This window comes from Musa acuminata, chromosome BXJ2-9 (assembly GCF_036884655.1).
Source record: "Musa acuminata AAA Group cultivar baxijiao chromosome BXJ2-9, Cavendish_Baxijiao_AAA, whole genome shotgun sequence".
Taxonomy (NCBI): Eukaryota; Viridiplantae; Streptophyta; class Magnoliopsida; order Zingiberales; family Musaceae; genus Musa; species Musa acuminata.
The window spans coordinates 10,400,302-10,423,716 of record NC_088346.1 but is presented as its reverse complement, the minus strand read 5'-3'; the positions used below and the strand labels follow the sequence as shown (position 1 = coordinate 10,423,716).

General features: G+C 39.5%; 2 protein-coding genes and 1 non-coding gene across 3 annotated transcripts; 2 read left to right on the top strand and 1 right to left on the bottom strand.

Annotated features, from left to right (window-relative positions):
• The first annotated feature begins 325 nt into the window (after positions 1-325).
• On the top strand, positions 326-398 carry TRNAK-CUU (transfer RNA lysine (anticodon CUU)). Its single transcript has one exon. It is a non-coding gene; the product is annotated as a tRNA-Lys (tRNA).
• A 306-nt stretch (positions 399-704) lies between these two features.
• On the top strand, positions 705-1,948 carry LOC135623089 (STOREKEEPER protein-like). The gene has a single exon (XM_065125625.1). The coding sequence runs from the start codon at positions 804-806 to the stop codon at positions 1,740-1,742; it is 939 nt and encodes a 312-aa protein (XP_064981697.1). The 5' UTR covers positions 705-803; the 3' UTR covers positions 1,743-1,948.
• A 13,589-nt stretch (positions 1,949-15,537) lies between these two features.
• LOC135622128 (transcription factor HEC2-like) lies at positions 15,538-16,691 on the bottom strand. The gene has a single exon (XM_065123772.1). It carries the CDS (start codon positions 16,533-16,535, stop codon positions 15,780-15,782), a length of 756 nt encoding a protein of 251 aa, XP_064979844.1. The 5' UTR covers positions 16,536-16,691; the 3' UTR covers positions 15,538-15,779.
• Between the last annotated feature and the right edge of the window lie 6,724 nt (positions 16,692-23,415).

The following is a 23,415-nucleotide window of genomic DNA, read 5'->3' as shown; positions in this document are numbered from 1 at the left end:
AGGCCTTTGCACATTTACAATTGCACAATTGGCTTTGAAGATGATGGCACCTTATCTGTTTGCTTAATGAAGTGAGACGTTTACGTGTGCAGCATTTATTGAATTTATCCATTTTCTATGTGCAGTTTTTGGATGACTCAAGTCGGGATTTACTCTGAGTAGAGTAAAATTCATGAGTATTTCTATCCATTGTTAAAAGACCAACGGTGTTGTTTTATATTCGACTCACTCAAATAAATTGATTTCAAGACTTGTATTTTTGGACTTGATGTCGATACCATCATTTTACTTTTCCTATAGTTAAAACTCTGAAACGCAAATGTAAGCCCGTCTAGCTCAGTCGGTAGAGCGCAAGGCTCTTAACCTTGTGGTCGTGGGTTCGAGCCCCACGGTGGGCGTTGTTTATTTGCTTGGTTTTGTTGTCGTTTTTAACAGCAATCAGACCGTATTCGTGGGCTTTATTGTTCTAATAGCAAAGGGACCGGATTCGTGGGCTTTGTCGGTAGTAGGACTATACGACCCATGATCGCACGTAGGCCATTGGATTCCGAGTTTGCCAGGTTGCCACAGAAATTGAAGCGGATCTCAAACTCAAAATTGAAACCACCCAGCTTCCCTCTTAACCCAATATTTTTGTGCTTTTGGGCAGCTTGACCGTCCAAATCCGACCACATCTCTCTCTCTCGCTTTCTATTTCGAGCAAGCGAGATGTGAAAGACTCCCTCCCCCTTTGCCGTTGTTTCCTTCCCTTTCTTCGACTCTAATCCCCAAATCCCCCGCCTCCCCCACCCCCAACCAAAACCATGCGCTCCAAGCGCCTCGCTTCGCACTCCAAGAGCAAAGCCTCCTCATCCTCCTCATCTCCCTCCTCCTCTCCGGCCGCTGCCGACACCCGACCGCCAGCCACGGAGCACTCTCCCTCCACCGACGGCGGCCCTGGTCGCCGCTCGCCCCCTCAGACGTCTCCTTCCTCGAAGGTCCTCCCCGAACCACCCCGCGCCGAGGCGGCCGGCGCCTCCGGGGCGCGCGCCGCCACTTCGAGGCGCAGCGAGCGGAAGCGGAAACCCCGGGAGTTCGCGGGGAGGAACTCCTCCAGCCTCCGGCAGAAGAAGGTGTGGTCGGAGCCCGACGAAATCGCGCTCCTCAAGGGCGCCCTCGCCTTCCGCTCCCGCACTGGCGCCCTCCCCAAGCAGCCCACCATGTTCCCCTTCTTCGCGTCCATTAAGAGCGCCATCGGCCCCCACCTCACCGCGGAGCAAGTCGGCTACAAGCTCAAGCGCCTCAAGAGCAAGTTCGTCCACTCGGCCAACGCGGGCCCTCCCGTGAGCGCCACTGCCCACGACCGGCGCATCTACGAGCTCTCCACTGAGATCTGGTCCGAAGAGGTCAAACAGGCCGATGGGGACGCCGAGGAGGATGGCAACGGGGACGTGGCCGCCGCTGCTGACGGTGATGATGATGATGATGATGAGGAGGAGGAGGAGGAGGAGGACGCTGTCGTGGAGGATGATAAGTACCCGTTCATCAGGGAAGCAGCATTAGAGTATTGGAAGGTGAACGGACGGTGCCTGTCGGGTGTGCTACTGGAGAAGGGGCTGAAGTTGATTGATCCTTCCAAAGGGGTAGTTCTGGAGGAGAAGCTGAGGAAGCAGTGCGCTGCCGAGATGGAATTATGGACGAAGCGGCTTGATCTGTTGAAAGAAATATCCGAGCTCTTGATTGAGGCCCACAAGTGCTCCTAATGGTAGCTTCTTCTTCAGGTTTATCACTTTCTGCACACATTGCGTTGTTTTCCTGTTTTGTACTCAGCTAGAACTTAGAGTAAGTGTCTTTCGTAGTCACTGTTGTTGATAGTTATCTAACTAGATTCTTGTGATGTATCCTTCCTTTCTTGGTGAATATTGTCTTGTAACATTGGCATGTATGGAGGATAACCATTGTGTTTCAAGTGTTTCTAATTCTGTTGCTTGAATTGCTACCGAAAAGATAGTTAGCATAGAGTGAAACACTGTGCAGCGTATTAAGTTTTTATGGTATTTCTTCATTAGGAGACATATTTGCTTCTCAGAGCCCTTGAATGCTACTTAGCATGTTGCAAGCTGGACATAATATTTCACCATCAAAATAGTCCTTTTCCCATTTTTTCTTGAGTACAATATTTAGATATCATCATTTGAAAAAGCAAAAATTATTTAACAACGTTGAGTTCTTCTAGGCAAGGTATGCGTGCTATGATGCTATGCTTTCAGTTATCACACTTTATCTTTCAGCTGTCTTTTTTGTGAGTTTAATTCTGTTTACAAGTTATAATTGATTTTCAGTGATGTAGTAAAGTCTTGTGTTTTAGTTCATTGTACCTTATCCATATATGAACTCCACATAAATGCAACATATTTGATTTTGCCAATCAGTGCTAATATAGTTAAAAATATTAGTATATTTTGTTGGGCATACTAAAACATACTTTGTGATACTGGACCACTGGTTAGTAAGATTCTAGTATGGGTATCAATACTGGTATTTGAGCCTATTTTTGGGCTTTAGAACTATAAAGAAGAACCATATAGTAACTATCAATGAGAACTATCTCAGAACTTACAATTCGTACCGCTTAATTTATAAACTATAATTTGATTATTTGAATGTACCTAAATTATTCCAACATCCTAATGCATTACACGTCAAATCAAGAACTTTCAGACCTAGAACCATTAATTGTAGGCATAATGCATTGCATATATATGGATCACCAATATACTATGTATCCACAAACTTTTTGATTTGATAATTCACAAAGTATAAATCTTGAGTTCTTAAGATATTACATGGTCTGAAATTTTTTAGCCCAGGCCTGATTGTTTTTTTCTTCCAATGTCACCTCAGGAAATCTTACATGCTACCAGCTCCTCTGTCCTTTATGATTTGGTTTGGGATGGATGCTTTAGGAGAAAAAAAAAGGTCTTTGATTTGATGATGACCATTTGAGGCCATATTGTTAAACTCTATTAAAACTATTATATTAGTATGTGAATTTAAATCATAGCTAGTCGCTAGGAGAGTTTAGCCAAGCTTTCTTGCAAATAGTTAACAATGGAATATGAAATTTATATGTGGCTGTTACTTGTTAGAATTCTTCACATTATTTGACACTGCTGTCCTTTATATATTCTAAAGATTAAAATGGCCAGATGCTAAATTTTGTTTTTTTGCCTTTTGACTGTCATTCTCAAAGGCATTACTAGATATAGGAATGCTCATTTGATATCATAATTTCCGAAGTTTATTGTCATCAAATAACATGAGCCTTTTGCTTGTTTGTTTTCCTTTTTATTTGTCAAGAATGCTTTCAAGATTAGTAAAATTTGTTTTCAACTATTTTAAATCTGGTTCTTAATTTTTTTTTATAATAAAATTATGCATCAGGTGCGATTTCTTTTGTTAATTTTATATGGAGTTATCTGTGCCCTTTAATTTCATTGTGTACTTTTCTTTTACCATGTCATGTAGATCAAATCTACATAATAGACAGCACATGGGGACCAAAGTTTCCAGTTCATTCCATCTACCAACAAACTGAGTTGATTGATAACAACATTATCTGCTACTATATATAGGGCAGCATATGTCTGCACCTCCTGATGTATTTGTCAATAATAACATATTGTGCAGCATTTGGTATCACAATGACCAATATATCATACGAAATATCATAAGAGACTTGTGCTTAGTTCAATGCATAAGTTAAATATGTTGGACAAACGACTAATGACTCATTGATGATTTCCCCATGTGAATCACAGTTAAGAGTGTTGAATTCATTTTTAATGCAGTTATTTATAAGTTCATTGTAGATAAGTTGAGTCTGATGGTAGGATGGCAATTTTGCCTTGTTATGCCTAAAATGCCTACAGAAGCAAGGGCTTGGGAAATAAGAGCAAAGACATTAAGTTATTGGTCATAGATTGCATATGATAATCAGAATAGATATGTGCTACCACAATTGGAAAAAGGGCAAACAATCGCACGTTTGAAAGATACCCTTTCTGAAAAATCAAAAGGAAATAATATTAATAACATATCCAAGTTCTTAAATCTTTTCTTTTCTTTTGTGTATAAATAATGCCTCCTTGTAATTTATCACAAGGTCCTAGGTTCAAATCTCGCCTTCACCACTTACCCTTTGCAGAAAATAATGCCTCTTTACTAATACCTGTAGTTGTTCCACAGTACAATTTTCTATGAATCCTACCTGTGTCAAGTAGAGTGTATATGAATGACCTTATAGTATTATAGAGTGATAATATAATTTTTTTATTCAAAGCATTAGGCATCTAAGCATGTAAAAATAAGTTGTTAAAAATCATATGCTTAGTAGATACCATCTTCATTGTATGCTACTTTGTTGAATAGGAGACTTGGATTCAGCGGTTTAAATAGGTGCCCCAACACTCGTCTAGGCGCTTGGGCGAGGCAAGGCCTGAGCACCTCAAGGGTGGACTAGGCGATGCGCTTCAATGAGGTGCCGCTTGAGTGCTCGTGTGAACCTAGGCACTGAGCGCCTGAAGCGCCCAGTTCAAATGAAGCAACCGAATTAGACTTTTAAGTCTGGTTCGGTTCAATAGTGGCTAGTTGGTTTGATTGAACCAACTAGCCACTTTCTTACCCGCAAAAGCTACCCCTTGTACCCCCATGCGACCCCGAGCCATCAACCCTAGCACAACTTTTGCCTTCGTCGCTAATGCTTTTTTGTTGTTGCCTCCGTTGTAGACGCAACGGACCGAGGCTTCCTCTGTCGTCGACGGACGAGTCCGATGTCTTAAAATTTGTTCGCAACTTCCTTCCGTCGTCGCTTCTTCCGTGTGCAGTTCTTTCCATCGTTGAGGGAGAGGATCGTAGCTTCCTATGCTGTCGCTACTATCGTTTGCAACTTCCGTCGTCGTTGTTGTTGTCTGCAGCTTCCTCCATTGTTGCGGTTGTCATTCGCAGCTTCCTCCGTCATTACTGTTGTCGTCCGTAGCTTCCTCGGTCGTCGTCGTCGTCGCCATCGTCCAAAAGTTTCTCTATCATTGTTGCCCTCTTCTTCCCCACTTTTTACTATCGGTGACACTTTTCTCCTCCTTTACTATTATTAATAGCTCTTTTCTCCCCCTTTAACTATTGTTAACAGTAGATTGTTAACCATTGGACAAAGCAATCTCTATTTAGATTTTAACACTACTAATCTATATTTGTTTAAAATTATTATTAGTGTTTCAGCCTTTCAGAATTAATGACAAGTATATAAAGCAATTCAGAAGATTTTTCAAAAAATTCAAAAAAGAATCTTACTTGGAAATACAATTATCTAAAGGATCCTAAAGATCGTAATGCAGTTACTTGCATCTTTTGTGATAAGACTACTAGAGGTGATATTTTTCGTACAAAGCGGCATTCAGTAGAAAATTTCAAGAATGCATAAATCTACAAGAAGTGCCCATTTAGTGTAAAAGAAGAGCTGCTAACTTATATGATTGAAAAAAAGACACAAAAGAATAAATCTTATTGGATTTTACTAGAGAATAGTGTTGAATATATTATAGATGATGAAGAAGATTATTCTAAAAGTGTTAATCCAAGTGGGAAAAGAGTTTATGACAGAAAAAGAAAAGAAGTCATGGTTGTTAAGAAGGGTAAAAAGGAACCGATGGACTTGTATATGTATCAAGGATCACATAAACAATAAGGGCAAGCAAGAGCAAAATTAAGACAAACAAATATAAGTGATGCTTGTGATAAGGAAATAAGGGGAAGAACAATTTAGCACATTGTTCACTTCTTCTATCAAGCTGTCATTCCCTTTAGTATTTGTCGTTTAGACAGTTTTAAGGAGATGATTGATGCTATTGGAAGATATGATGGAGAATTAAAACCTCTTAAGTTATTCTGAGATGCTAGTTTCATTATTGAAAAAAGAGTTGGATTATACAAATGATTTATTAAATGATCACAAAGAATCATGTGTAAAACATGGTTTCTCTATTATGCTAGATGCTTACACCAACAGGAGACATAGGAGTATCATTAATTTTATGGTGAACTGTTCTTTAGGAACAAGGTTCTAAATACCGTACTGTATCGGTGTACTCGGTATGGTACGATATGATGTACTTAGCAATACGCCTAAAATAGGCATAAAACCCTTCAAAAATATCTGAAAAATAGAAAAAAAAGTTAGGATAGGGTTTTTAAGTTAGAAATAAATATATATTTACTATAGCTATGGTAAAACTAATGTAAATTAGGTAAGAATAGTGCTACATATCTTTTTTGGGCTTTGAGTAGTCTAGTTTAAGGTTCGTAATTTCAGTTATTAAATTATCTACAGAAAAAATATTTGAATTGTTAGATTATTTTGTATATAACTTAAACTTTAAAATTCAAATAAATTAAGTAATCACTTGTATAGATATACCTGATTCTACCACCAAAACGAACGACGAGCCTCCACGGGTGATTGATTGAGATCCTTGATACTATGTATCTGTATATCAATATGATATGCTTGTCGGACCTAATCTTGAAATTGATTTCACGATATAATATATTGATACATCGTATGTTTTTTGTGCATCAATGTGGTGATGGTCGTAGGTTGATCGTCATGAATCACATGTGTCTGAGGCGGCTCCTGAGCTATGTATTGGTGAATGCCAAAACTTTTATTTTTGCTACTGATCTGTTACTCTATATTATATTGTTGCTCGGAGAAGTATGACCAATTATTACTGTACTGTTGTTGGCTGTAAGATTCTCCTAATACGACGATTGTGAATACGATGAGCTTTATTTTATGTTTATGTCATGTAGGTTTTGTCGTATCTGCTCAAAATCATCTATTAGCTTCCCCTTCCCCTTTTGTGCATAAACTTGATCAATACCTCATTAAGTTCTATGATTAAATTCAATTTATAATTTGCTGCTTTGTTGAGTTTAGGAGAGTGAAAAATGTGAGAATAAGAGAGAATATGAGAAAAAATGAGTTCGAATTGTATAGCCCTGTAACGGTTAAATTAATCGTTGGAACATTGTTACCATTCGGTAACGGTTGAAATTGTATAGCCCCGTATCGCTTGATACGGGGTCAAATACTTGATATCGCCTGGTAGCTGGCGATCCATATGCTGATTCGGTACATATTGCTCATATCGGGCAATACGGTACGATATTCAAAACATTGTTTAGGAACAATGTTTGTGAAGTCAATAGATACATATCTTTTGTGCAATTTGGAGAAAAGATATATGATTTGCTTGTGAAGTTTGTGGAAGAAATTGGTGAACAAAATGTTGTTCAATATAACCGACAATGGAAACAACTATGTGTTAGCCAGTAAGATTTATCGTTTGAATTTTTTAATCACTCTATCTCCAATTTGAATGGAAGAACTATGTGGCTCTTAAATCTTATCAATTTTGTTATCCTTTGTCTTAGGTAAATTATTTACCAAAAAAATAACACTTATATTGGACTGCATGTATGACATATTGCATTGATTTAATATTGGAGGATATTGAAAAGATTTTTGAAATCAAGAAGATTTTAGAAAGGGCAATCTTTGTTGTTGGATTTCTCTATAATCATATTGAGGCTATGAGTTTGATGAGAAAATTCACGAATAACAAGGAATTGGTGAGAGATTATGTTATCTGATTTGCTACTTTCTTCTTGACATTACAGAGCATGCATCGTGAAAAAACAAAACCAGAGAAATATGTTTACCTCGGAGAAATGGGTGACAAACATTTGAGCAAAAGAAGTGAAAGGCAAGAGACCCAGTGATATCATCTTAATGTTGTTCTTTTGGAATCTTATAGATTATATATTTTAAAGGTAATGAGCACACTTGTTCGAATCCTTTGGTTGACAGATAACGAAAAGACGTCTACAATGAGATATATTTATGAGGCTATGGATGAAGCAAAGGAGACAATTTAAAAGACTTTTGATGTAAATGAAAAAAAAATATAAGAAAATATTTATAATCATTGACAAAAGATGGAATTGTTAATTTCATCAACCATTACATATAGTAGGATATTATTTGAATCCAGGATTTTTTTATAAGAACATCTTTATTGGGTTTGATGTAGAAGTTATAAATAAGTTACATAAGTGCATTGCAAGATTGGTTTCAAGCCTTGAGTTGCAAGATGAGATAGTATGTGAATTATTTTTATATAAGAATGTCGATAGTTTTTTAGAATTTCAATGACAGTTTGATCTAGGGCAACTACATCCCTAGGTATTAATAAATTAATATAATTAATTTCATGTATAGTATGTTATTGCTAATAATAAAATAAATTTTGCAACTGAATAGTGGAGTTTATTTAAAAATTTTACCTCCAACTTGCATCAATTGACTATCAAAATTCTTAGTTTGACATGTAGTGCTATGGATTGTGAGCGAAACTGGAGTGTCTTTGAGTATGTAAGGATCACAGAATATTTTTGTTTCAATTAATTTATTCTTTTTTAGATAAATATATTAATATATTTTCAAATTATTTGACATAACAGATTCACACAAAGAGAAAAAATCGATTAGAGCATCAACGATTTCTTGGCTCATATAAAAATAAATCAAAATCACTAGATCACCATTGAACTTGGATGGAGTTGAATGATTTTGGCCAATTCTACTTAATTTATCAACATTATATTCGTTGTCTGCCACTATCGTTGCAATGATCGGCAACCATCATAAAGGAGGCAATGAGTAGAAAATAAAAGAGAGGAGAAAGTAGTCCTTTATCTTTTGAGGATGGAAGTTACATTAGATTTGGGACTAATCTTGAATTTTATGGAATAATTTTAGGATAAAGTCTTTTCCTTTATTTTTATTTGTATTAATGAATGATGCTCTGCTCCCTTGTAGTGAACAGAAAAGCTTTAGAGCCATAATAGATTCCATTGCTATTTTTGAAGAGTTGGTTGAATTTGGATGTTTAAAAATGGTACTTATAATAGTTATTTACTACAATAATATCTTTGTACCATGATTGATGTTTATGCTCATAAGAATATTTGAGTTAATCTCCTTTATTTTTCATTGCTATATTTTAGTTGAATTTATAGTTTTTTTTGTCTTTATGAAGTTAGATACCTAATAGAATGTACAATTTAAAACAATGTTTGTTGTATCGTAGCATATTGTCTGGTACAAGTAGTATGTATTGATTTGATAGGAGATCGGTATGAGCGATACATATCAGTTTGTTAGTATACTTTACCGTATCGTGGGTTGGTATGTTGGTATGATTCGATATGTACTGTACCAACAATTGGTCGGTACACCAGTACGGACCGATAAGATGAATTATGGTTTGAAGAACATTTTAGTCTAAAAAGGACAGTCGCTGAATCTCCTGTTAATGTTACTGATAGGAAGATTCAGACCTTGCAAAAATAGAAGCCATTTTCATTAGAAGTATCTGATAGATTTTGTATTTATTGGTTATTTTATATTTTTATTTTTTAAAAATTTTTGCCTGTTTCTGATTCTACTGCTTTGATCTGGTCAATCCTGTTGATCTTGATCATATCGCCCCTAGACCATCTAGATCCTATTCACATCTTGCAAAACATTGCCTAGAGACTAATTTGTGGATAGGAAGATTAATCTTTCAAGCTCATACAACCAAGTAGCAATCCACCAAGATACTCGCAGACATGCAGACATTGAAGTCTAGATTGGGAAAATAAGAAGTTTGGCTAAAAGGAGCGGCATTCATATCAGAGGCACAAACTAATCAGTATATATTTACCATCAACTACAAGTGAAGGAAAATGAGTTTTTGAATGTGTCCATGTATGACAACTCTTGGTCAGTTGGGATGTGGATGCCAGTGACCAGTTATCAGTTATGACACAACTTGACTCCCGATAAAAATGCTTTGTAATTAGTTAGTCACTTTCAGGTGAATTTGTGCCCCAAGGCTCTTTACTCATCCGCTACCCTTTGGCAGATTTGTTTATATTCACATGTTGATGAATGTAGTTGGCGTAAATGTTGTCTAGCTGGGGTTCATTGCTTTAACTATTCTTTCAGTTGTCATTTCATAACTGCTCCTTGACATGTGTAACCCTGATTTTCTTCTATTTTAGTTTTAAAAAAATGCAATGATGTAATCCATGCTTGACAATGGTCTTTCTGTTGATTCAGATACAAAAAGAACTAAGAATCATTCCTCTTACGAACTAATTTGTCTATCTTATGTCATGATGTAGGTTTCCTATTGCTTTCTATAATTTCTAAATGTACCATATAATCTTGAATACTCCCCTTCTATCATTCTTGGTCAGGAAACATCTGCTAGCAGCTGTCACTTTTATCAATATTTTTGAATTCTTAACAAGAAGAACGATGCATGAGTCATCGTCCTTTGTTTACTTGGCGATGAGCTTCCTTTGTTTTACATACAATTTTTAGAAGCCCATGTTATTGTTTCAGCTGTGAGAAAACAGTCCTTTGTTTTATTAGCAGGAATACTCTTACTATAGGGATAATCTAGCGTTGCACATTGGTTTTGGAGCACATCTTGTGGTCGCAATGTTTCATTGCTCTTCAAAATCTATGCAGCTCAATTTATATCATCTTGTGTCAAAACGTGTAGTCCTGTTTTCAGCACTGCCATTTACCCGTAGGAGATGCTTTCCATATGGATGTCATCTTCTTTGCGAAGTATTATTCTTTCGGTATAACGTGTTATTAACTGTGAAAGTAGTAGAGTTTCTTGGATCGTGAATTGGAATTTTGTGTGATATCTCCATTGGTGACATGAGGAACTTGTCTAAAATATTCAGATTCATCATTGATGTGCTGATTTGCTCTTCCCCTGCTATGATATGATTTGGTGCTGCTTCCTTTCTCAGTGAATACCATTTTGGTAGCATCGAGAGCGTAACAATCGTACATGAAATTGAATTGATGGGTTTGATATACTGAATCAACCAGTTATACTTTATAGACTGGATGAATGCAGCTGTAACTGTACTCATGAACTCTAGATTTTCCAGTAAATCGATTTTTATATTTCTTGTGGTTAAGATTGGATCTAATCTAACATTGAATCTCAAAAGATTGCCAACCATCCTGTGAAACACTAATTCTGGTTAGGATGGTTCCCTTTTAGTATATGGCTTTCGGTTCTCATCATCTTTGCATACCAAATGTGCTTTTGAGGGTAGTCATACATGTGTCTTATTGTAAAGTAAACATCAACCTATTGCAAAAGATCAAACTTATCATTGTAAAGATTATTACTCGAATTCCTAACATTTTTAATACAAAAGAACAATATTACTTACTATACATCCATCGACGTGTGTCGAATGCCTCGGTTTCGAGTTTAATGCTTTCCATTCGAGAAGCTTGTGGAAGAACTCTCCCGGTCTTCTTCCAACTTCTAGCCTTGTTTTCGAAGCAACAACACTAATATTATTATTAGATGAGACGGACGGTCGAGAGGGAGAGGGACTGGGGAGTGGCAGCGGATGCAGCGGCGGTGGCGGAGAGCAGCCAGCTCAGAGTCTCCGGGTGACAGGAGTGGGAGGAGGCAAACTTGGTCAAAGCGAAAGGGTGGGGTGGGGGAATGAGGTGGGGCCCAGCATCACATGAAGGGAATGATAGCAACGTGGGCATGTCCCCAGCGAGCTGCCTGCACTAGAGTCCACCCCCTGCCCCTCCCCCAAATCTAGCAGAACAAAAGCCAGGAAAGCAACGGTCAACTGCCGGAGTGACCGACCCATGTGACCCGATCACTGGGCTCCCAACATCCCACACGCCGTGGACTGAACCCGGGCGTCGCTGTAGCCAGCGACAACAACCCCTGCCTGCGCAGGTTCACTGCACTCGCCTCAACATTTCCAATGAGGTTGGCGCGCGAAAGGTCCACCTCCGCCACTGTGTGTCATCTGCAGTACAAGGTGGTGGCCGTGTATTGAATGCAGATGGCCAGTGTTTTCCGCGGATGAGGTTCGTCGGAGGAACTTTTAGTCTCAGTTGTTGTTCACCCTTTCATCCATCCTTTTGTCCCTTCGGCCAGGAGGGATGCACTGCCATGCACCCGAATCCTGAGGAGATCACCGAGGTCTTCGTTGCTGCTGTCGCTCGGATCATGTGTTCCATGGCCAGCACGCAACCAGGGTTACCTGGCGATGAGGTCTCTCTCACAGCCTACGAATCCACTTGTCGTGCGGCGACACGGTTACTACGCTGCAGCTGCTGGTGCGAGCAGCACAGTCGTGGAGATCGATCGAAGCATGAGACTGTCAACCAAGCAACCGTGGTCCTCGGAAGGAGTCCAAGCTGGTCTTTTACGATAAAGGAAGAAGATTTAGTGGACCATCCGCTCTTCAGTTCAGCACATGATTGTTTTGATGAATGCACGGCAGAGCTAGCGAGCACATCTTTTCTTACTGCATCTTATGAACTTGTTTTACTATCATTATCGATGAACAGGTGGTAATTATTTTCATTGTCTATGCTTATATCAAACCCCCTTTTTCTTTTCATATATGAAGGGAAAAAATAATAAAGTCAGAAGGAAATAATCATAATATATCTGACTGATACTGATAGTATTACTTGTTTGTTCTACCATGAGCACCGGATTTCACTTTCTACTCAGAATTTGGAGGTGGGCAATTCCATTTCACCAGTACGAAGAATAAAGAGATGTATGGATCAGAATAAAGAGAAAGCAAAGGAATTGATGGCGCGGTAGAGTTCATGACTGCCTACCAACATGTTTCTTTCCCCCTCCTCTATATCTCATTGTCACCATCATCAACATTATTGGAACGAATGTGAGAACGCATACCGACCTCAATTTAGGATGGTTTTTGACAGGAAAAAAATGAATTTAAAACGATTGATGATTCCAATCAGACGACTAATTTTCTAATGACTTAAAATGATATTAAAAAAAATCTTTTTTATTCATTTTATTATCTTTTAAAGTTTAATAATAATAATAATAATAAATCTATCTAAAAGAGTCTTGAAGTTCAAAGATTTAGCCATCTTTTGACACTATCTTTGAAAATAGCTTTAGATATATGATGAAATGGTTGCCAAATCCAATTTGGATAATCACGCTTTCTACTCCTTTTGCAAGTCTACTGTCTTCCATCACAGTTTCCCTCACCTCGTTCATTACCATCATTGGATCGTAACGAGGACAAAAGCATAAAGTAGGGTCTTTTGCAGGACCACTTCCTTCTTCTTTCTGCTATTTCTTACCGAGACTCGAACTCTTTTCTAACCAGCCAAATATTTTTCTAGCTAATATATTGGACGAAGAAATAAAAATTGTAATGTTATACTCCACATAATTCCATGGTGGGGGAAGATTGTAATGGTCTAAATTGTTCTTATATTCTGGAGGGCTAAGATTTGTGATGTCTGAATTATTCTTTTTTATCTTTTTCCAAGCCCTGACAAATTGTCGTCTCCAAATACCCTCCATTGCTTAATCCATGTTGACCACTGACAATCAACTGATACTTCGATCATGTCCAAATATTGTCTTTGCAAAGAAATTGAATTCATGACCTTCCACCACCATTTGCCCATCGATACATTGTCTGAACAATCCTACTGGGAACTATAAAGAAAACATTAAACTGAGTTAAGGAAGATAAGCATGCATCCAAGAAAACAGTAATGAGCCTTTGGAACTCTTCAGCCTCTTTTCCACCTTATCCAACCCTGTAAGGTGATCCCAAGTAATTGACAGACAACCTTTCTTCCTTTCAATTAAAAGCACTTTGAGGCTAATATCTTTGCAACCTAAAGCCCTATATTTGTGACATATTTCTTTCTGTCATTGTCAAGGATGTAATTGAGAAACCTATAAGCTCTGGTGGTAGAAATTTCGACAGCATTCTACCTGGCCAAGAACATTAAGGGGCTATAATAGAGCAAATATATCCACCAGTTTACCTCGACAATAGATCAGAAGAAGGCACTCGAATAGATCATGTGGTGTTTAACCTCCCCATGGTATTCGGTATACTTGAAATGCTCCTCGACAGTATTAGGGGAGGAATTGGCTCAGACAAGGTGAGCTTCTGTCACCTTAACCGTTCATTCTTGCGATGGAATTCTTGTCTCTAAGGCCTGCCACAATTGCCTCGTCCAAAACGCAGAAATCAGCAGATCACTCACCCCTCATCTGATGATGATTTCCTCATGCTGTGACGGCAGAATAGCTCCGGTGAATGTTCTTTAACACCTCAGTTCTTACAGTGATATCTTTATCTCGAGCTGTGATGATCTACACAGGAAAGGATTCGATTTCTGCCTGAATGCCATCTTGGTGACTACCTACTTCCTAAACATCAGCTTATCAGTTTACACTATCTCAGCGAAGAGAAAGAAAAGATGGATCCAGTCTTCAGAAGGTCCACAGCCCCAGCTGGAAAGCTTGTTGATAGAATCAAAGGTATAATTGAATTGGAACTCTGTGGTGGTCAAACGACTGTTGATACTGCTACCAACACAAGACGAGAAATGCAGCTGTACAACTTCCCTATCATCACTCACGTCTATATCGAACTCACTCCCCATCAACCGAGGGTGTGAAACGGCTACAATGCTGCTTCTTTTGACTTTGAATCTACTGTCCTCGCACTTGGAATCGAATCGATGGCATGTATGTTCATCTTTGAATGATTGAAGGGATTGAGGGGAGGAAGGTTTGGGAGTGAAGCTAATGATTGATGGGGCGAGTGGGAACCCCGGGGGGGGGGGGGGGGGGGAGCCTGGTGAACCAGCCTCAAACTGGTCGTCCTTTTTTATCTTGACCAAATCCATGCGAAAGATCCGGTTGACCCTGTCCCCACTCGGGCTTGCGGTACGCGGAGTCATAATTGACCGAGGTTGGATGCTTTAGAAGGGCGACGTCCACGTGGGCCCGCCCGACTTAAAAGCCACTTCTACCGACAGCCCGACCGCCCGACCCCACTGCCCCCAACCGACCACTCGACGGTTCTCCAACCGTCACACCACCAGCAGGGCCGGTCAGCAGACAAAGTACTATAACGACCTCCCTACCGCGGCCAAAATACCAAAATCTATCATTTATATTTATTGCAGCCACACAGACAAAGGGCTTTCCCTTGTTTTCACGGACTTAATGGCGCCAATCAGACACTTGCACGTAGTTTAAAGCGCGGTCGTCTTAAATCATACATCCGATCCCCATGGATTACAAGGATGAAGGGGATTTAGAGGAGAGCCACGCAGGCATGCACGCATGCATGAATGCCACGTGAAATCTTGGTGAGATCAGGTGCGCTTATTTTATATGCTCGGTGTGCAAGCGCGAGTCACGTGGCTCGAGTTCCTCACGTTCATGGCGCAACCAACAGCCTATCCAAACCGTCTCCGCGTGTCACGTGCTGCTCCCATGCACTTACGTACCCAACAACGAGTACCTGCAAGGATTGACGATGACGATGATGATGATGATGTGCGGTTCACAGAGAGAATTGAAGATGGAGAAACATTCTATTCTGTGAACCAAGTAAAAACATACACGGCGGACCAACCATCCTATGGTATCACTCGCTCACGCACACACACACACACACGCACACGGGTGAAGATGCACAGATGAGACGGGCAGAGGCAGGGTGGAAGAGTTGGAGCATCAACTCTTCATCAAGAACACCACTCGACACAACTCCTCGCTACCTAATAAATCACGCGCTGGGACTCCACTAACTTGTATTTACATCTGGGCAAAGTTCATGAACGTTTGGTCCTGCAGCTGGTACATGTCCTGGAAGTAGGAGTAGCCGCCGGGGGACGGGATGAGCCCCGCGGTGGGCGGCAGGGCCGCCGCCACCCCCATTCCCTGGCTCACCGCCGCCTGCTCCAGTGACCGCACCTGCGTCTTCAAGAACTTGACGTAGTGGATGGCCTCGTCGAGCATCGACGCCGTGTCCATCTTGGTGCCCCCGGGGACCATGTGCTGCAGCACCCGCATCCGCTCGCTGATCCGCTCCCTCCGGAGCCTGGCGGCCACGCTCTGGGGGTCCTTGGAGATCCTCACGTTGCGGCGTTTCGGCGGCTTGACGGAATCCGGGTCGACGTGGACCGGCTGCATCGCGGCGATGCGGAATATCATCTCCCTCATAGCCGCCGTCGAGGCCGGCCCGTGAGCAAGCGACGACGGGCCACTCGCCAGCGACGGGTCGCCCGCAAGGCTACCGTTCAACAGTGGCCCCATGATTGGATCATAGGCAGCGGTAGCGTCCAAGGAAGACGATGAGGAAGTCTGGGGACCAGCAAACACGGGTGAGGCAGGCGCGGTGGGAGAGGAATGGAATGCCTGCGGGGAAGCTGCGGAGAGCTGTTCGTTCGGCGGCAGGGCTTCCGATAGCTCCGCAAGTTGCTGCAGCTGCAGCATCATGTTCATCAAATCCACCTGCAGCTCCGGAGAAGCGTTCAAGAAGTCGACGTCCATTTGTTCCATGACAGACATATTGACGAGGAGAAGTCGGAGGCAATCAAGAGAGTGATTGGACAGGCAGCTACAGCAGGTGATGGAAAGAGCAGAGAAAAGGAGTATCACTAGATCGCTAGGCGGAGGACTACCAATCCAAAAGGGTGGCTATATATAAGAATTGGGAGGTCATAGTTAATGCAGGGCGAGAAGTGTCTTCTCCAATGTTTTACCGTGGCGTGTCTGCCGCAGCAGTGAATTCTTTTGTCGCATGTTCTTCATGACGTAGTACTTACCGTATTATGACAAAGAAATTTCATTATGGTACTTTTTTTTATTTTTATCAAAGCTTGATTTATTCCGTGTCTTATCGGAAATAAAACCTTAGCTCTATGTTATGATTCATCCCATGCGATGTGAATGTATTGTCGTTGGCTGAACAGTGGCTGCTCCCACTGTCCGACAAGCTTGGCTGAACATGGCATAATGTCTAATGAAGGGAAACCATGTTAAAAAGAATGGCACTGTGACATAGTAAATGGTTGAAACAACATAAGTGACAAGATGAAATAGCAATGGTCCCGAAGGAGAGAGAGAGAGAGAGAGAGGGAGAGAGAGAAAAGAGGATGCAATGGTCCCAGTACTGCATGCATATGAGGCTCATTATTACTGAAATGAAGAGAACCAAAATGAACACCATGTCGTGGTGGTTGCCGAGTTGGATTGCCTGTCCTCATGACACCATCTTTCTTTTAAGGAGAACAAGAAGTTCTCTCGGGTGAAAACATTGGCAATAACATCCCAAGTGGGCTTCGATTAGTGTGTGAGTTACAATACAAGAAATGTAAGTAAATCATGTAAAAAAAAATTTCCTTATTTAATGCATAATATATTCAGGAAGAGCAGTAAAAATTATTATCTATTTTATCTTGAGCAAAGCATCTGATTTTGCTTTTGTTGAGGCTGTTCTTGTTGGCCATTTCTTCCTTTTTCTTATTTAGTTTTCACTTGGAATTTTTGCTACATACTCTACTTATTAGTGTGACTTGGGATTTATACTTTATTCATGAATGAAAAATATCCTTAATAGTGGACTGATATCATCATACAAATTCACAAAAAGGGTTGTCATGGCTCAGCCCACAAGCATAATTCACCTTGTTATGTTGGAAAACAAGGTTAAAGTAGGATTGGAAATGGATTAAGCCATCTCTAAGCACTCGGTTATCGGCTCTTAAAATCTACCTTTAGCTCGATCACCAAGGTTAATTATTGAATCGAATTCCCTCCTGCTTGTGCTTTAGGCAACTCAAGAATTTTCTTTTTCAAAAATAAAAATACTTCTATCACCTTAAAATTTTATTGCAACTAATGCCATGCCGATCAAAAGATAGTAGAGAGCATATGCTATTTGGCTAATGCTGTTTCCAAAGATCAATGACCTTATTATATCTCATAAAATTATATAGTAAGTTGACACACTTATTTCCTTCTCTAATATATGCACAATAGAATATTCAAATAAATTTTAAATTAAGTGTAAAACATTACTAGTGATGTTGACCAGCTTTCATGGAGGTTTGGTTTTTCTCTTTAAAATCTTAGCCACCAGAGCAGCATCCATCTCGATTATCGGTTTAGTGATTCCTTCCAATAAGACACATTGAATGTCCTCTTTGTTCTTTGTAGTAGCATTCTTCATCCTCTATGATAAACATAAGCATAAAGAAACCTAACTCCCTCTTCTTTAGATTCATTGTAAATGATTCATCAATATTAAGTTTAATCCAACCATCATTGGGAAAAAAGTCATCTTACTATGATTTGATAATTTTTTAAAGAAAGTCACTCCAACTCAAGACAACTCAAGATTGAATGTGATCGAACTCTACTCATTTAAGTTTGAGATACAACTCATAAATAAGCTTGTGAAGAAGCTTGCTTTTGGCCTCCTTAAGAGAGAGTTGGATTGTTCTTAGAGATGCCATTAGAATATATTATTCTAATTATATGCATCGAAACCTCAAAAATATTAGGTTGTTGGTTTAATAAATATGGGTATCGTCTCATTGTATCTCATCAAGCTCTCGAGTCGGATGGATCGAGCTTCTCATAACTTGATTGTAAATCCAATTTAAATTATTAAGCTAGTTTGAAGTGTTCCATTTGGTTTTATTGTGTGGTAGAAGCTCAACAAGCCAATTCATGGATTGTTGGGCTTGGGTAGTTCTCCATAGTCCATATTGACTCGCCCTTTGCAATCCTCTCCCTTTAGCTTAAGGCAAACGGATGAATGAAAGCTCTTAGCACATAGAAAGTTTGATATCCTTCTATCAAGTTCTGGAATAGGTTAAGTAGCTATGTGTTTGTCATGATCTAATATGATGGGATAAGAAACTCATTAACTTCATTGAGTCTAAATCACTTACCTCTAAATTAACAACAGTACACCAATGAAGCCTTACTAATCAAATCAAGATGATACATAATTAGCCAAGTTTAGGCTTAGACAAGATGAAATTTGTCATTCTTAGATAGCAGTACATCGGGTTTGCTCAAATACTCAGTCAGGTATATCAATCTTTTTCAGAATGATTATGATATTTGTCAATCAAATTTACGACAAGTATAGTTAGAGAAGTAATCCTGTCTTAATTTCTTATCTAATATGTATAATAAATTGGGGGAACATACCATGTACTCCCAATCCTAGCTTTCTAGGATTAGCTTTTGCATGTCACTTACTTAATATTGATTGCTCTAACTAGACTTGGTTTTTGATTACTTCATCAATATTGGCTATTCTAGAGTTATCATATTTTTTTCCTGAATTATGGATTTATATAAACAATGTCATATTTGTTCCAATATTGGCTGAAATTCTTAGGTAATTCAGAAAAAAAAAAAACTTTGAAAACACACTGAAAAATCCATGGACAAATTTGTTTAATAAAAAAATAAATCTACCTTTTTTATTCAATAAATAGGATTTTTGTAACTAAGGATTAGATATTCTATAAAAATACCATACTATTTTTATTATTATTAAAAAAATAATCACAGGGTTTTTCTTTCCTAGTAATGGGTTTGGGGATTGATTCTCTTAATTGAATTATTATTTGGGACCGAAGCATGTCTTAATTGTTTGACTATGAACATGGGGTTATGAGTCGTGACCCATTTAAGAAGAGAAGAAGAGTAGCATGTGATAAGAACACCCTTTTCATGTCCTCTCAGAGCAGACTGGTCTGATCAGCCATTCTTTTCTTTGTTGTCTTCTGTTGTATTAGATCTGAGCCACAGCGAAATCCCTACTGCACAAGTCATTTGACCATTCTTAGCTTCTAAAGCATCAAAGGACTAAAAAATCACACGAGGCATATAAGAGAAACATTTAGAGGATATCAGTTCATAGGAGCTTTTCCAGGTGTGACGCAATCCTTTTTTGGCATTAGCCTGTCATGGAATCCTGTAGACAGGATATATATATATATATATATATATATATATATTCTGGTTTCGCTGCTCTTATTGTGAATTGCTTCTACTCTTTGTCTCTTCTCATGCTTTGATGTTTTTGGGACTGTAAGCTCAACATCTTGATCGAGTTTGTGGTGATGCTTCTGCAATCCGTTACTTGCTTCATAATATCACAATATAGTTATTGTAAGAGTAAACCAGCAAACTGTAGTTCAAATACTGAAAACAACATATTAGAATGTATTATACGAGGCTACATTATTCCTCTCTCTCTCTCTCTAGCTGGAGCTGGTGGATATTTCATTATACTATTCATGAGATATAATATCTTTAAAAATATACATATGTATTTATATAATTGTTGTAGAGTTATCAAATGATATGATAATTATTTTAAAATTTGAAATCAATATTTGTAAGATCCGAAATACTAAGAAACTTTCGTGAAAGAATAGAACTCTAGTAATTAGGATTTAATTTTTCTATAAATATCTCATGTATCTTTAGATTTCGATATAAAGAATATTTTTTATGCTTGTCAGTTTTTTTCTTCGAGCATCAATGGATCCTCTCTAACATTTCTATAAAGAGTAAAAGATGATATATATAAATTATTGAAAATTTATATGAAAGAGAATAACTCAATGTCTTATAATTAACTTTATTATAGGTATAAGTGAAACTTATCAAATCATATTAAATTATGTATATATATTTTTTAGTTTGTTGATTTTTGAATATTATTTTAATTTCAGAAATTTTCTCTTCTTCGTATAAACTACCTTTAATTTGTAGACGACGAAGCTATAAATTTGACTCTCATCGAAACAACTAAAGGTCATGTTATCCCACAATGCATCTCTTGACCCTATACATGCTTCCTCTGTCAATAGGACTCTTCTTCTCTTTTTCTCTCGTCCGATTCGGGGAGCAGCAGAGAAGAACAGTTAATTTGGACATGAAGCAGGCGACAGCGTCGCCAACCACCGCCATCCCGTGACCCTCCCATCTGTTCTCTCCATCTTAGTTCCAGTTTTGACTGCACTCCCGCGTCTCCAAGCGACGATGCCATGGAAACAGAAGCAAAAGATGCTGCCGCAGCTCTCGTGTTTCTCGCCCACGGAGAATAGACAAGGAATTGCGACATGAGAAACCTCGAAGAGCCCCTTCGGATCTAGCAGCAGCTGCTGCAGCAGAAGAAGAAGAAGAAGACAACCATGTGGTTGGATTCCTTCCACGCCCATCTCCTGTGGAAACCTCACACTCCTCTTTAGCAGCCTGTATCGTCGGCTAGTTTAATGCTTCCGAGGACTCCTCTTTAACAGGCTATATGCTCCCTAGTCTAATACTTTCGAGGCGCTTCGCTCTCTCTCTCTCTCTCTCTCGCTTACTCACTCACTCATCCTTGTTGTGTGGCGTGGCACACACTGTTGCTGCACCGGGCAATCTCTTTCTCTCTCTCTCTCTCTCTCTCTCGCTTACTCACTCACTCATCCGTGTAGTCTGGCGTGGCGCACACTGTTGCTGCAACCGGGCAATCTCTCTCTCTCTCTCTCTCCCTCCTGAGTGTGGAGTGGCACACACTGTTGCTGCAACTGGGCAACTGAGATTTAATTTTAGAGTCCTGACCTTGAGATACATGGTTGACAGTGTCCACAAGTGGGTAACATGCATGGTGGTTCTTGGAATTAGAGCAGAATCTTCTCCTCTCTCACAGACCAATAGTTTACAATATGTTGGGTAATAGTACGTTCTATTGAAAGAGTTAATCCTTCGCCATTATTGCACTCTTATACGAATAAAGTATTTTATTTATGAATAAAATAGAAATACAAATGCAACATTAAAATGTGCTTATCTCAAATAAAGATCTTGCATTCTACCCAAACCAACATGAAAAGAAAGTGTCTGTAGCCAATTCTGAATATTTTGAAAGATTGTTGTTTGTATTATTTAATTATGAATGTAAATAAAACTCTAATTAATAACTTCAAAACAGATGTCAGAGTAATTTATTATTATTATTATTATTATTATTATTATTATTATTATTATTATTATTATTGCTCTATCTTCGAAACCAAATTTCGCATGCATATCTTCGATACATGCAGTGGGATGTCTGAAAAGGATCTCTACAACTGAGAACCTTGTGGTGGTCCTATCTCCAAAGCATTTAAATGGTTCAGAAGAATAAGATCAGTTTCAGAATTGCCGGAATGAGGACATAACAATGGTGTCCTTGCAATGGCAAACCATTTCCTCATGTTAGACTTAGAGACATCATTAGAGGAGAAACCGGAAGGACAGATGAGAAAAAGTAAAAGTTGCAGTGATTGAATCAGCGATTATGGCATCGCGCACAGGCTGCCTGCCTTGAAGAGAATGGCGTTAACGGTGCTGCGGCTGATCTCCTAGGAGTTGGTGAATCTTTTGCTCACCTTTATCCCCGTCATCGCCTACCTGATGAAACGGCAAGGGCGGCGAGCCAAGCTGAGGCGGAGCTTTTGGCCTGTGACGAGGGGGAAGGAAGCTGGAATCATCACATCGCGGGAGGGATATGGTGGAGGGAGGGAATGAAGTGGCGTCATGGCAGCTTTCGAGACACGTCTTTTTTTGCTCACATTGGAAAAGGAGAATGTCGGTAGCAAAAATGCATACGCACCATTAAAGGTTTCAGGCTGTGCTGTGAATGAAAGAGAGAGAGAGAGAGAGAGAGAGAGAGAGAGAGAGAGAGAGGACATAAACTATTAAACGTATTTGGAAGGCGAGTACATTGACTTAGCCTCTTTGACCGAGATAAAAGAGGTATGTGGACTAATAATATAACAGTGTCCAAGGGTTGGGAGTCATCTTCGTATTCCGTCTTAATCTTAATCTTATGCCGATATTTATGCTATTCCAAAAGAATATATCGAGCAAATTAATTATCCGGTACGAGACAAACAAAAATAGACATATTTTCCACGAAAAAAGCAAGAATAAAATGCCAACAAAAACAAAAATTCATGTCCAATTGATCCAAAATATTAACCAACAATATTTTCACACGCGTAAGTGCATTCCGTGATGCAATTAATTGAAATCCCCAGTTGCGGAAGTGATATTAATGAGCACGATAAGACAGACGTACACGTAAGAATAGAAAGGGCGGGAAAAGTAGCGTCAGACCACAGTCAACCCCCACCCCCATGCCCTCGCTGATGCTTGTTTTGAGTGCGTGCCCTCCCCGGCAGCAGATTCGGAAACCGATATAAGAAGAGTAGCAGCGCAGGGAAAGAGGCGTCTCAGCCCTACAGGGGAAGCTCACCACAGTCCGAAACCCACACCACCTTAAAAAGACTGATTCACAGAGCTCGACAGCGCACAGCCGAAGCGAGAGAAAGCAAGCCAACTAAAGCCACGGGGAGAGACGAAGGGTCACGGGTTCATCTTGAAA

What these genes read in the sequence shown, in the direction of transcription:
- LOC135623089 (XM_065125625.1), top strand. Translation starts at nt 804, where the DNA reads ATGCGCTCCAAGCGCCTCGCTTCGCACTCCAAGAGCAAAGCCTCCTCA.
- LOC135622128 (XM_065123772.1), bottom strand. Translation starts at nt 16,535, where the DNA reads ATGTCTGTCATGGAACAAATGGACGTCGACTTCTTGAACGCTTCTCCG.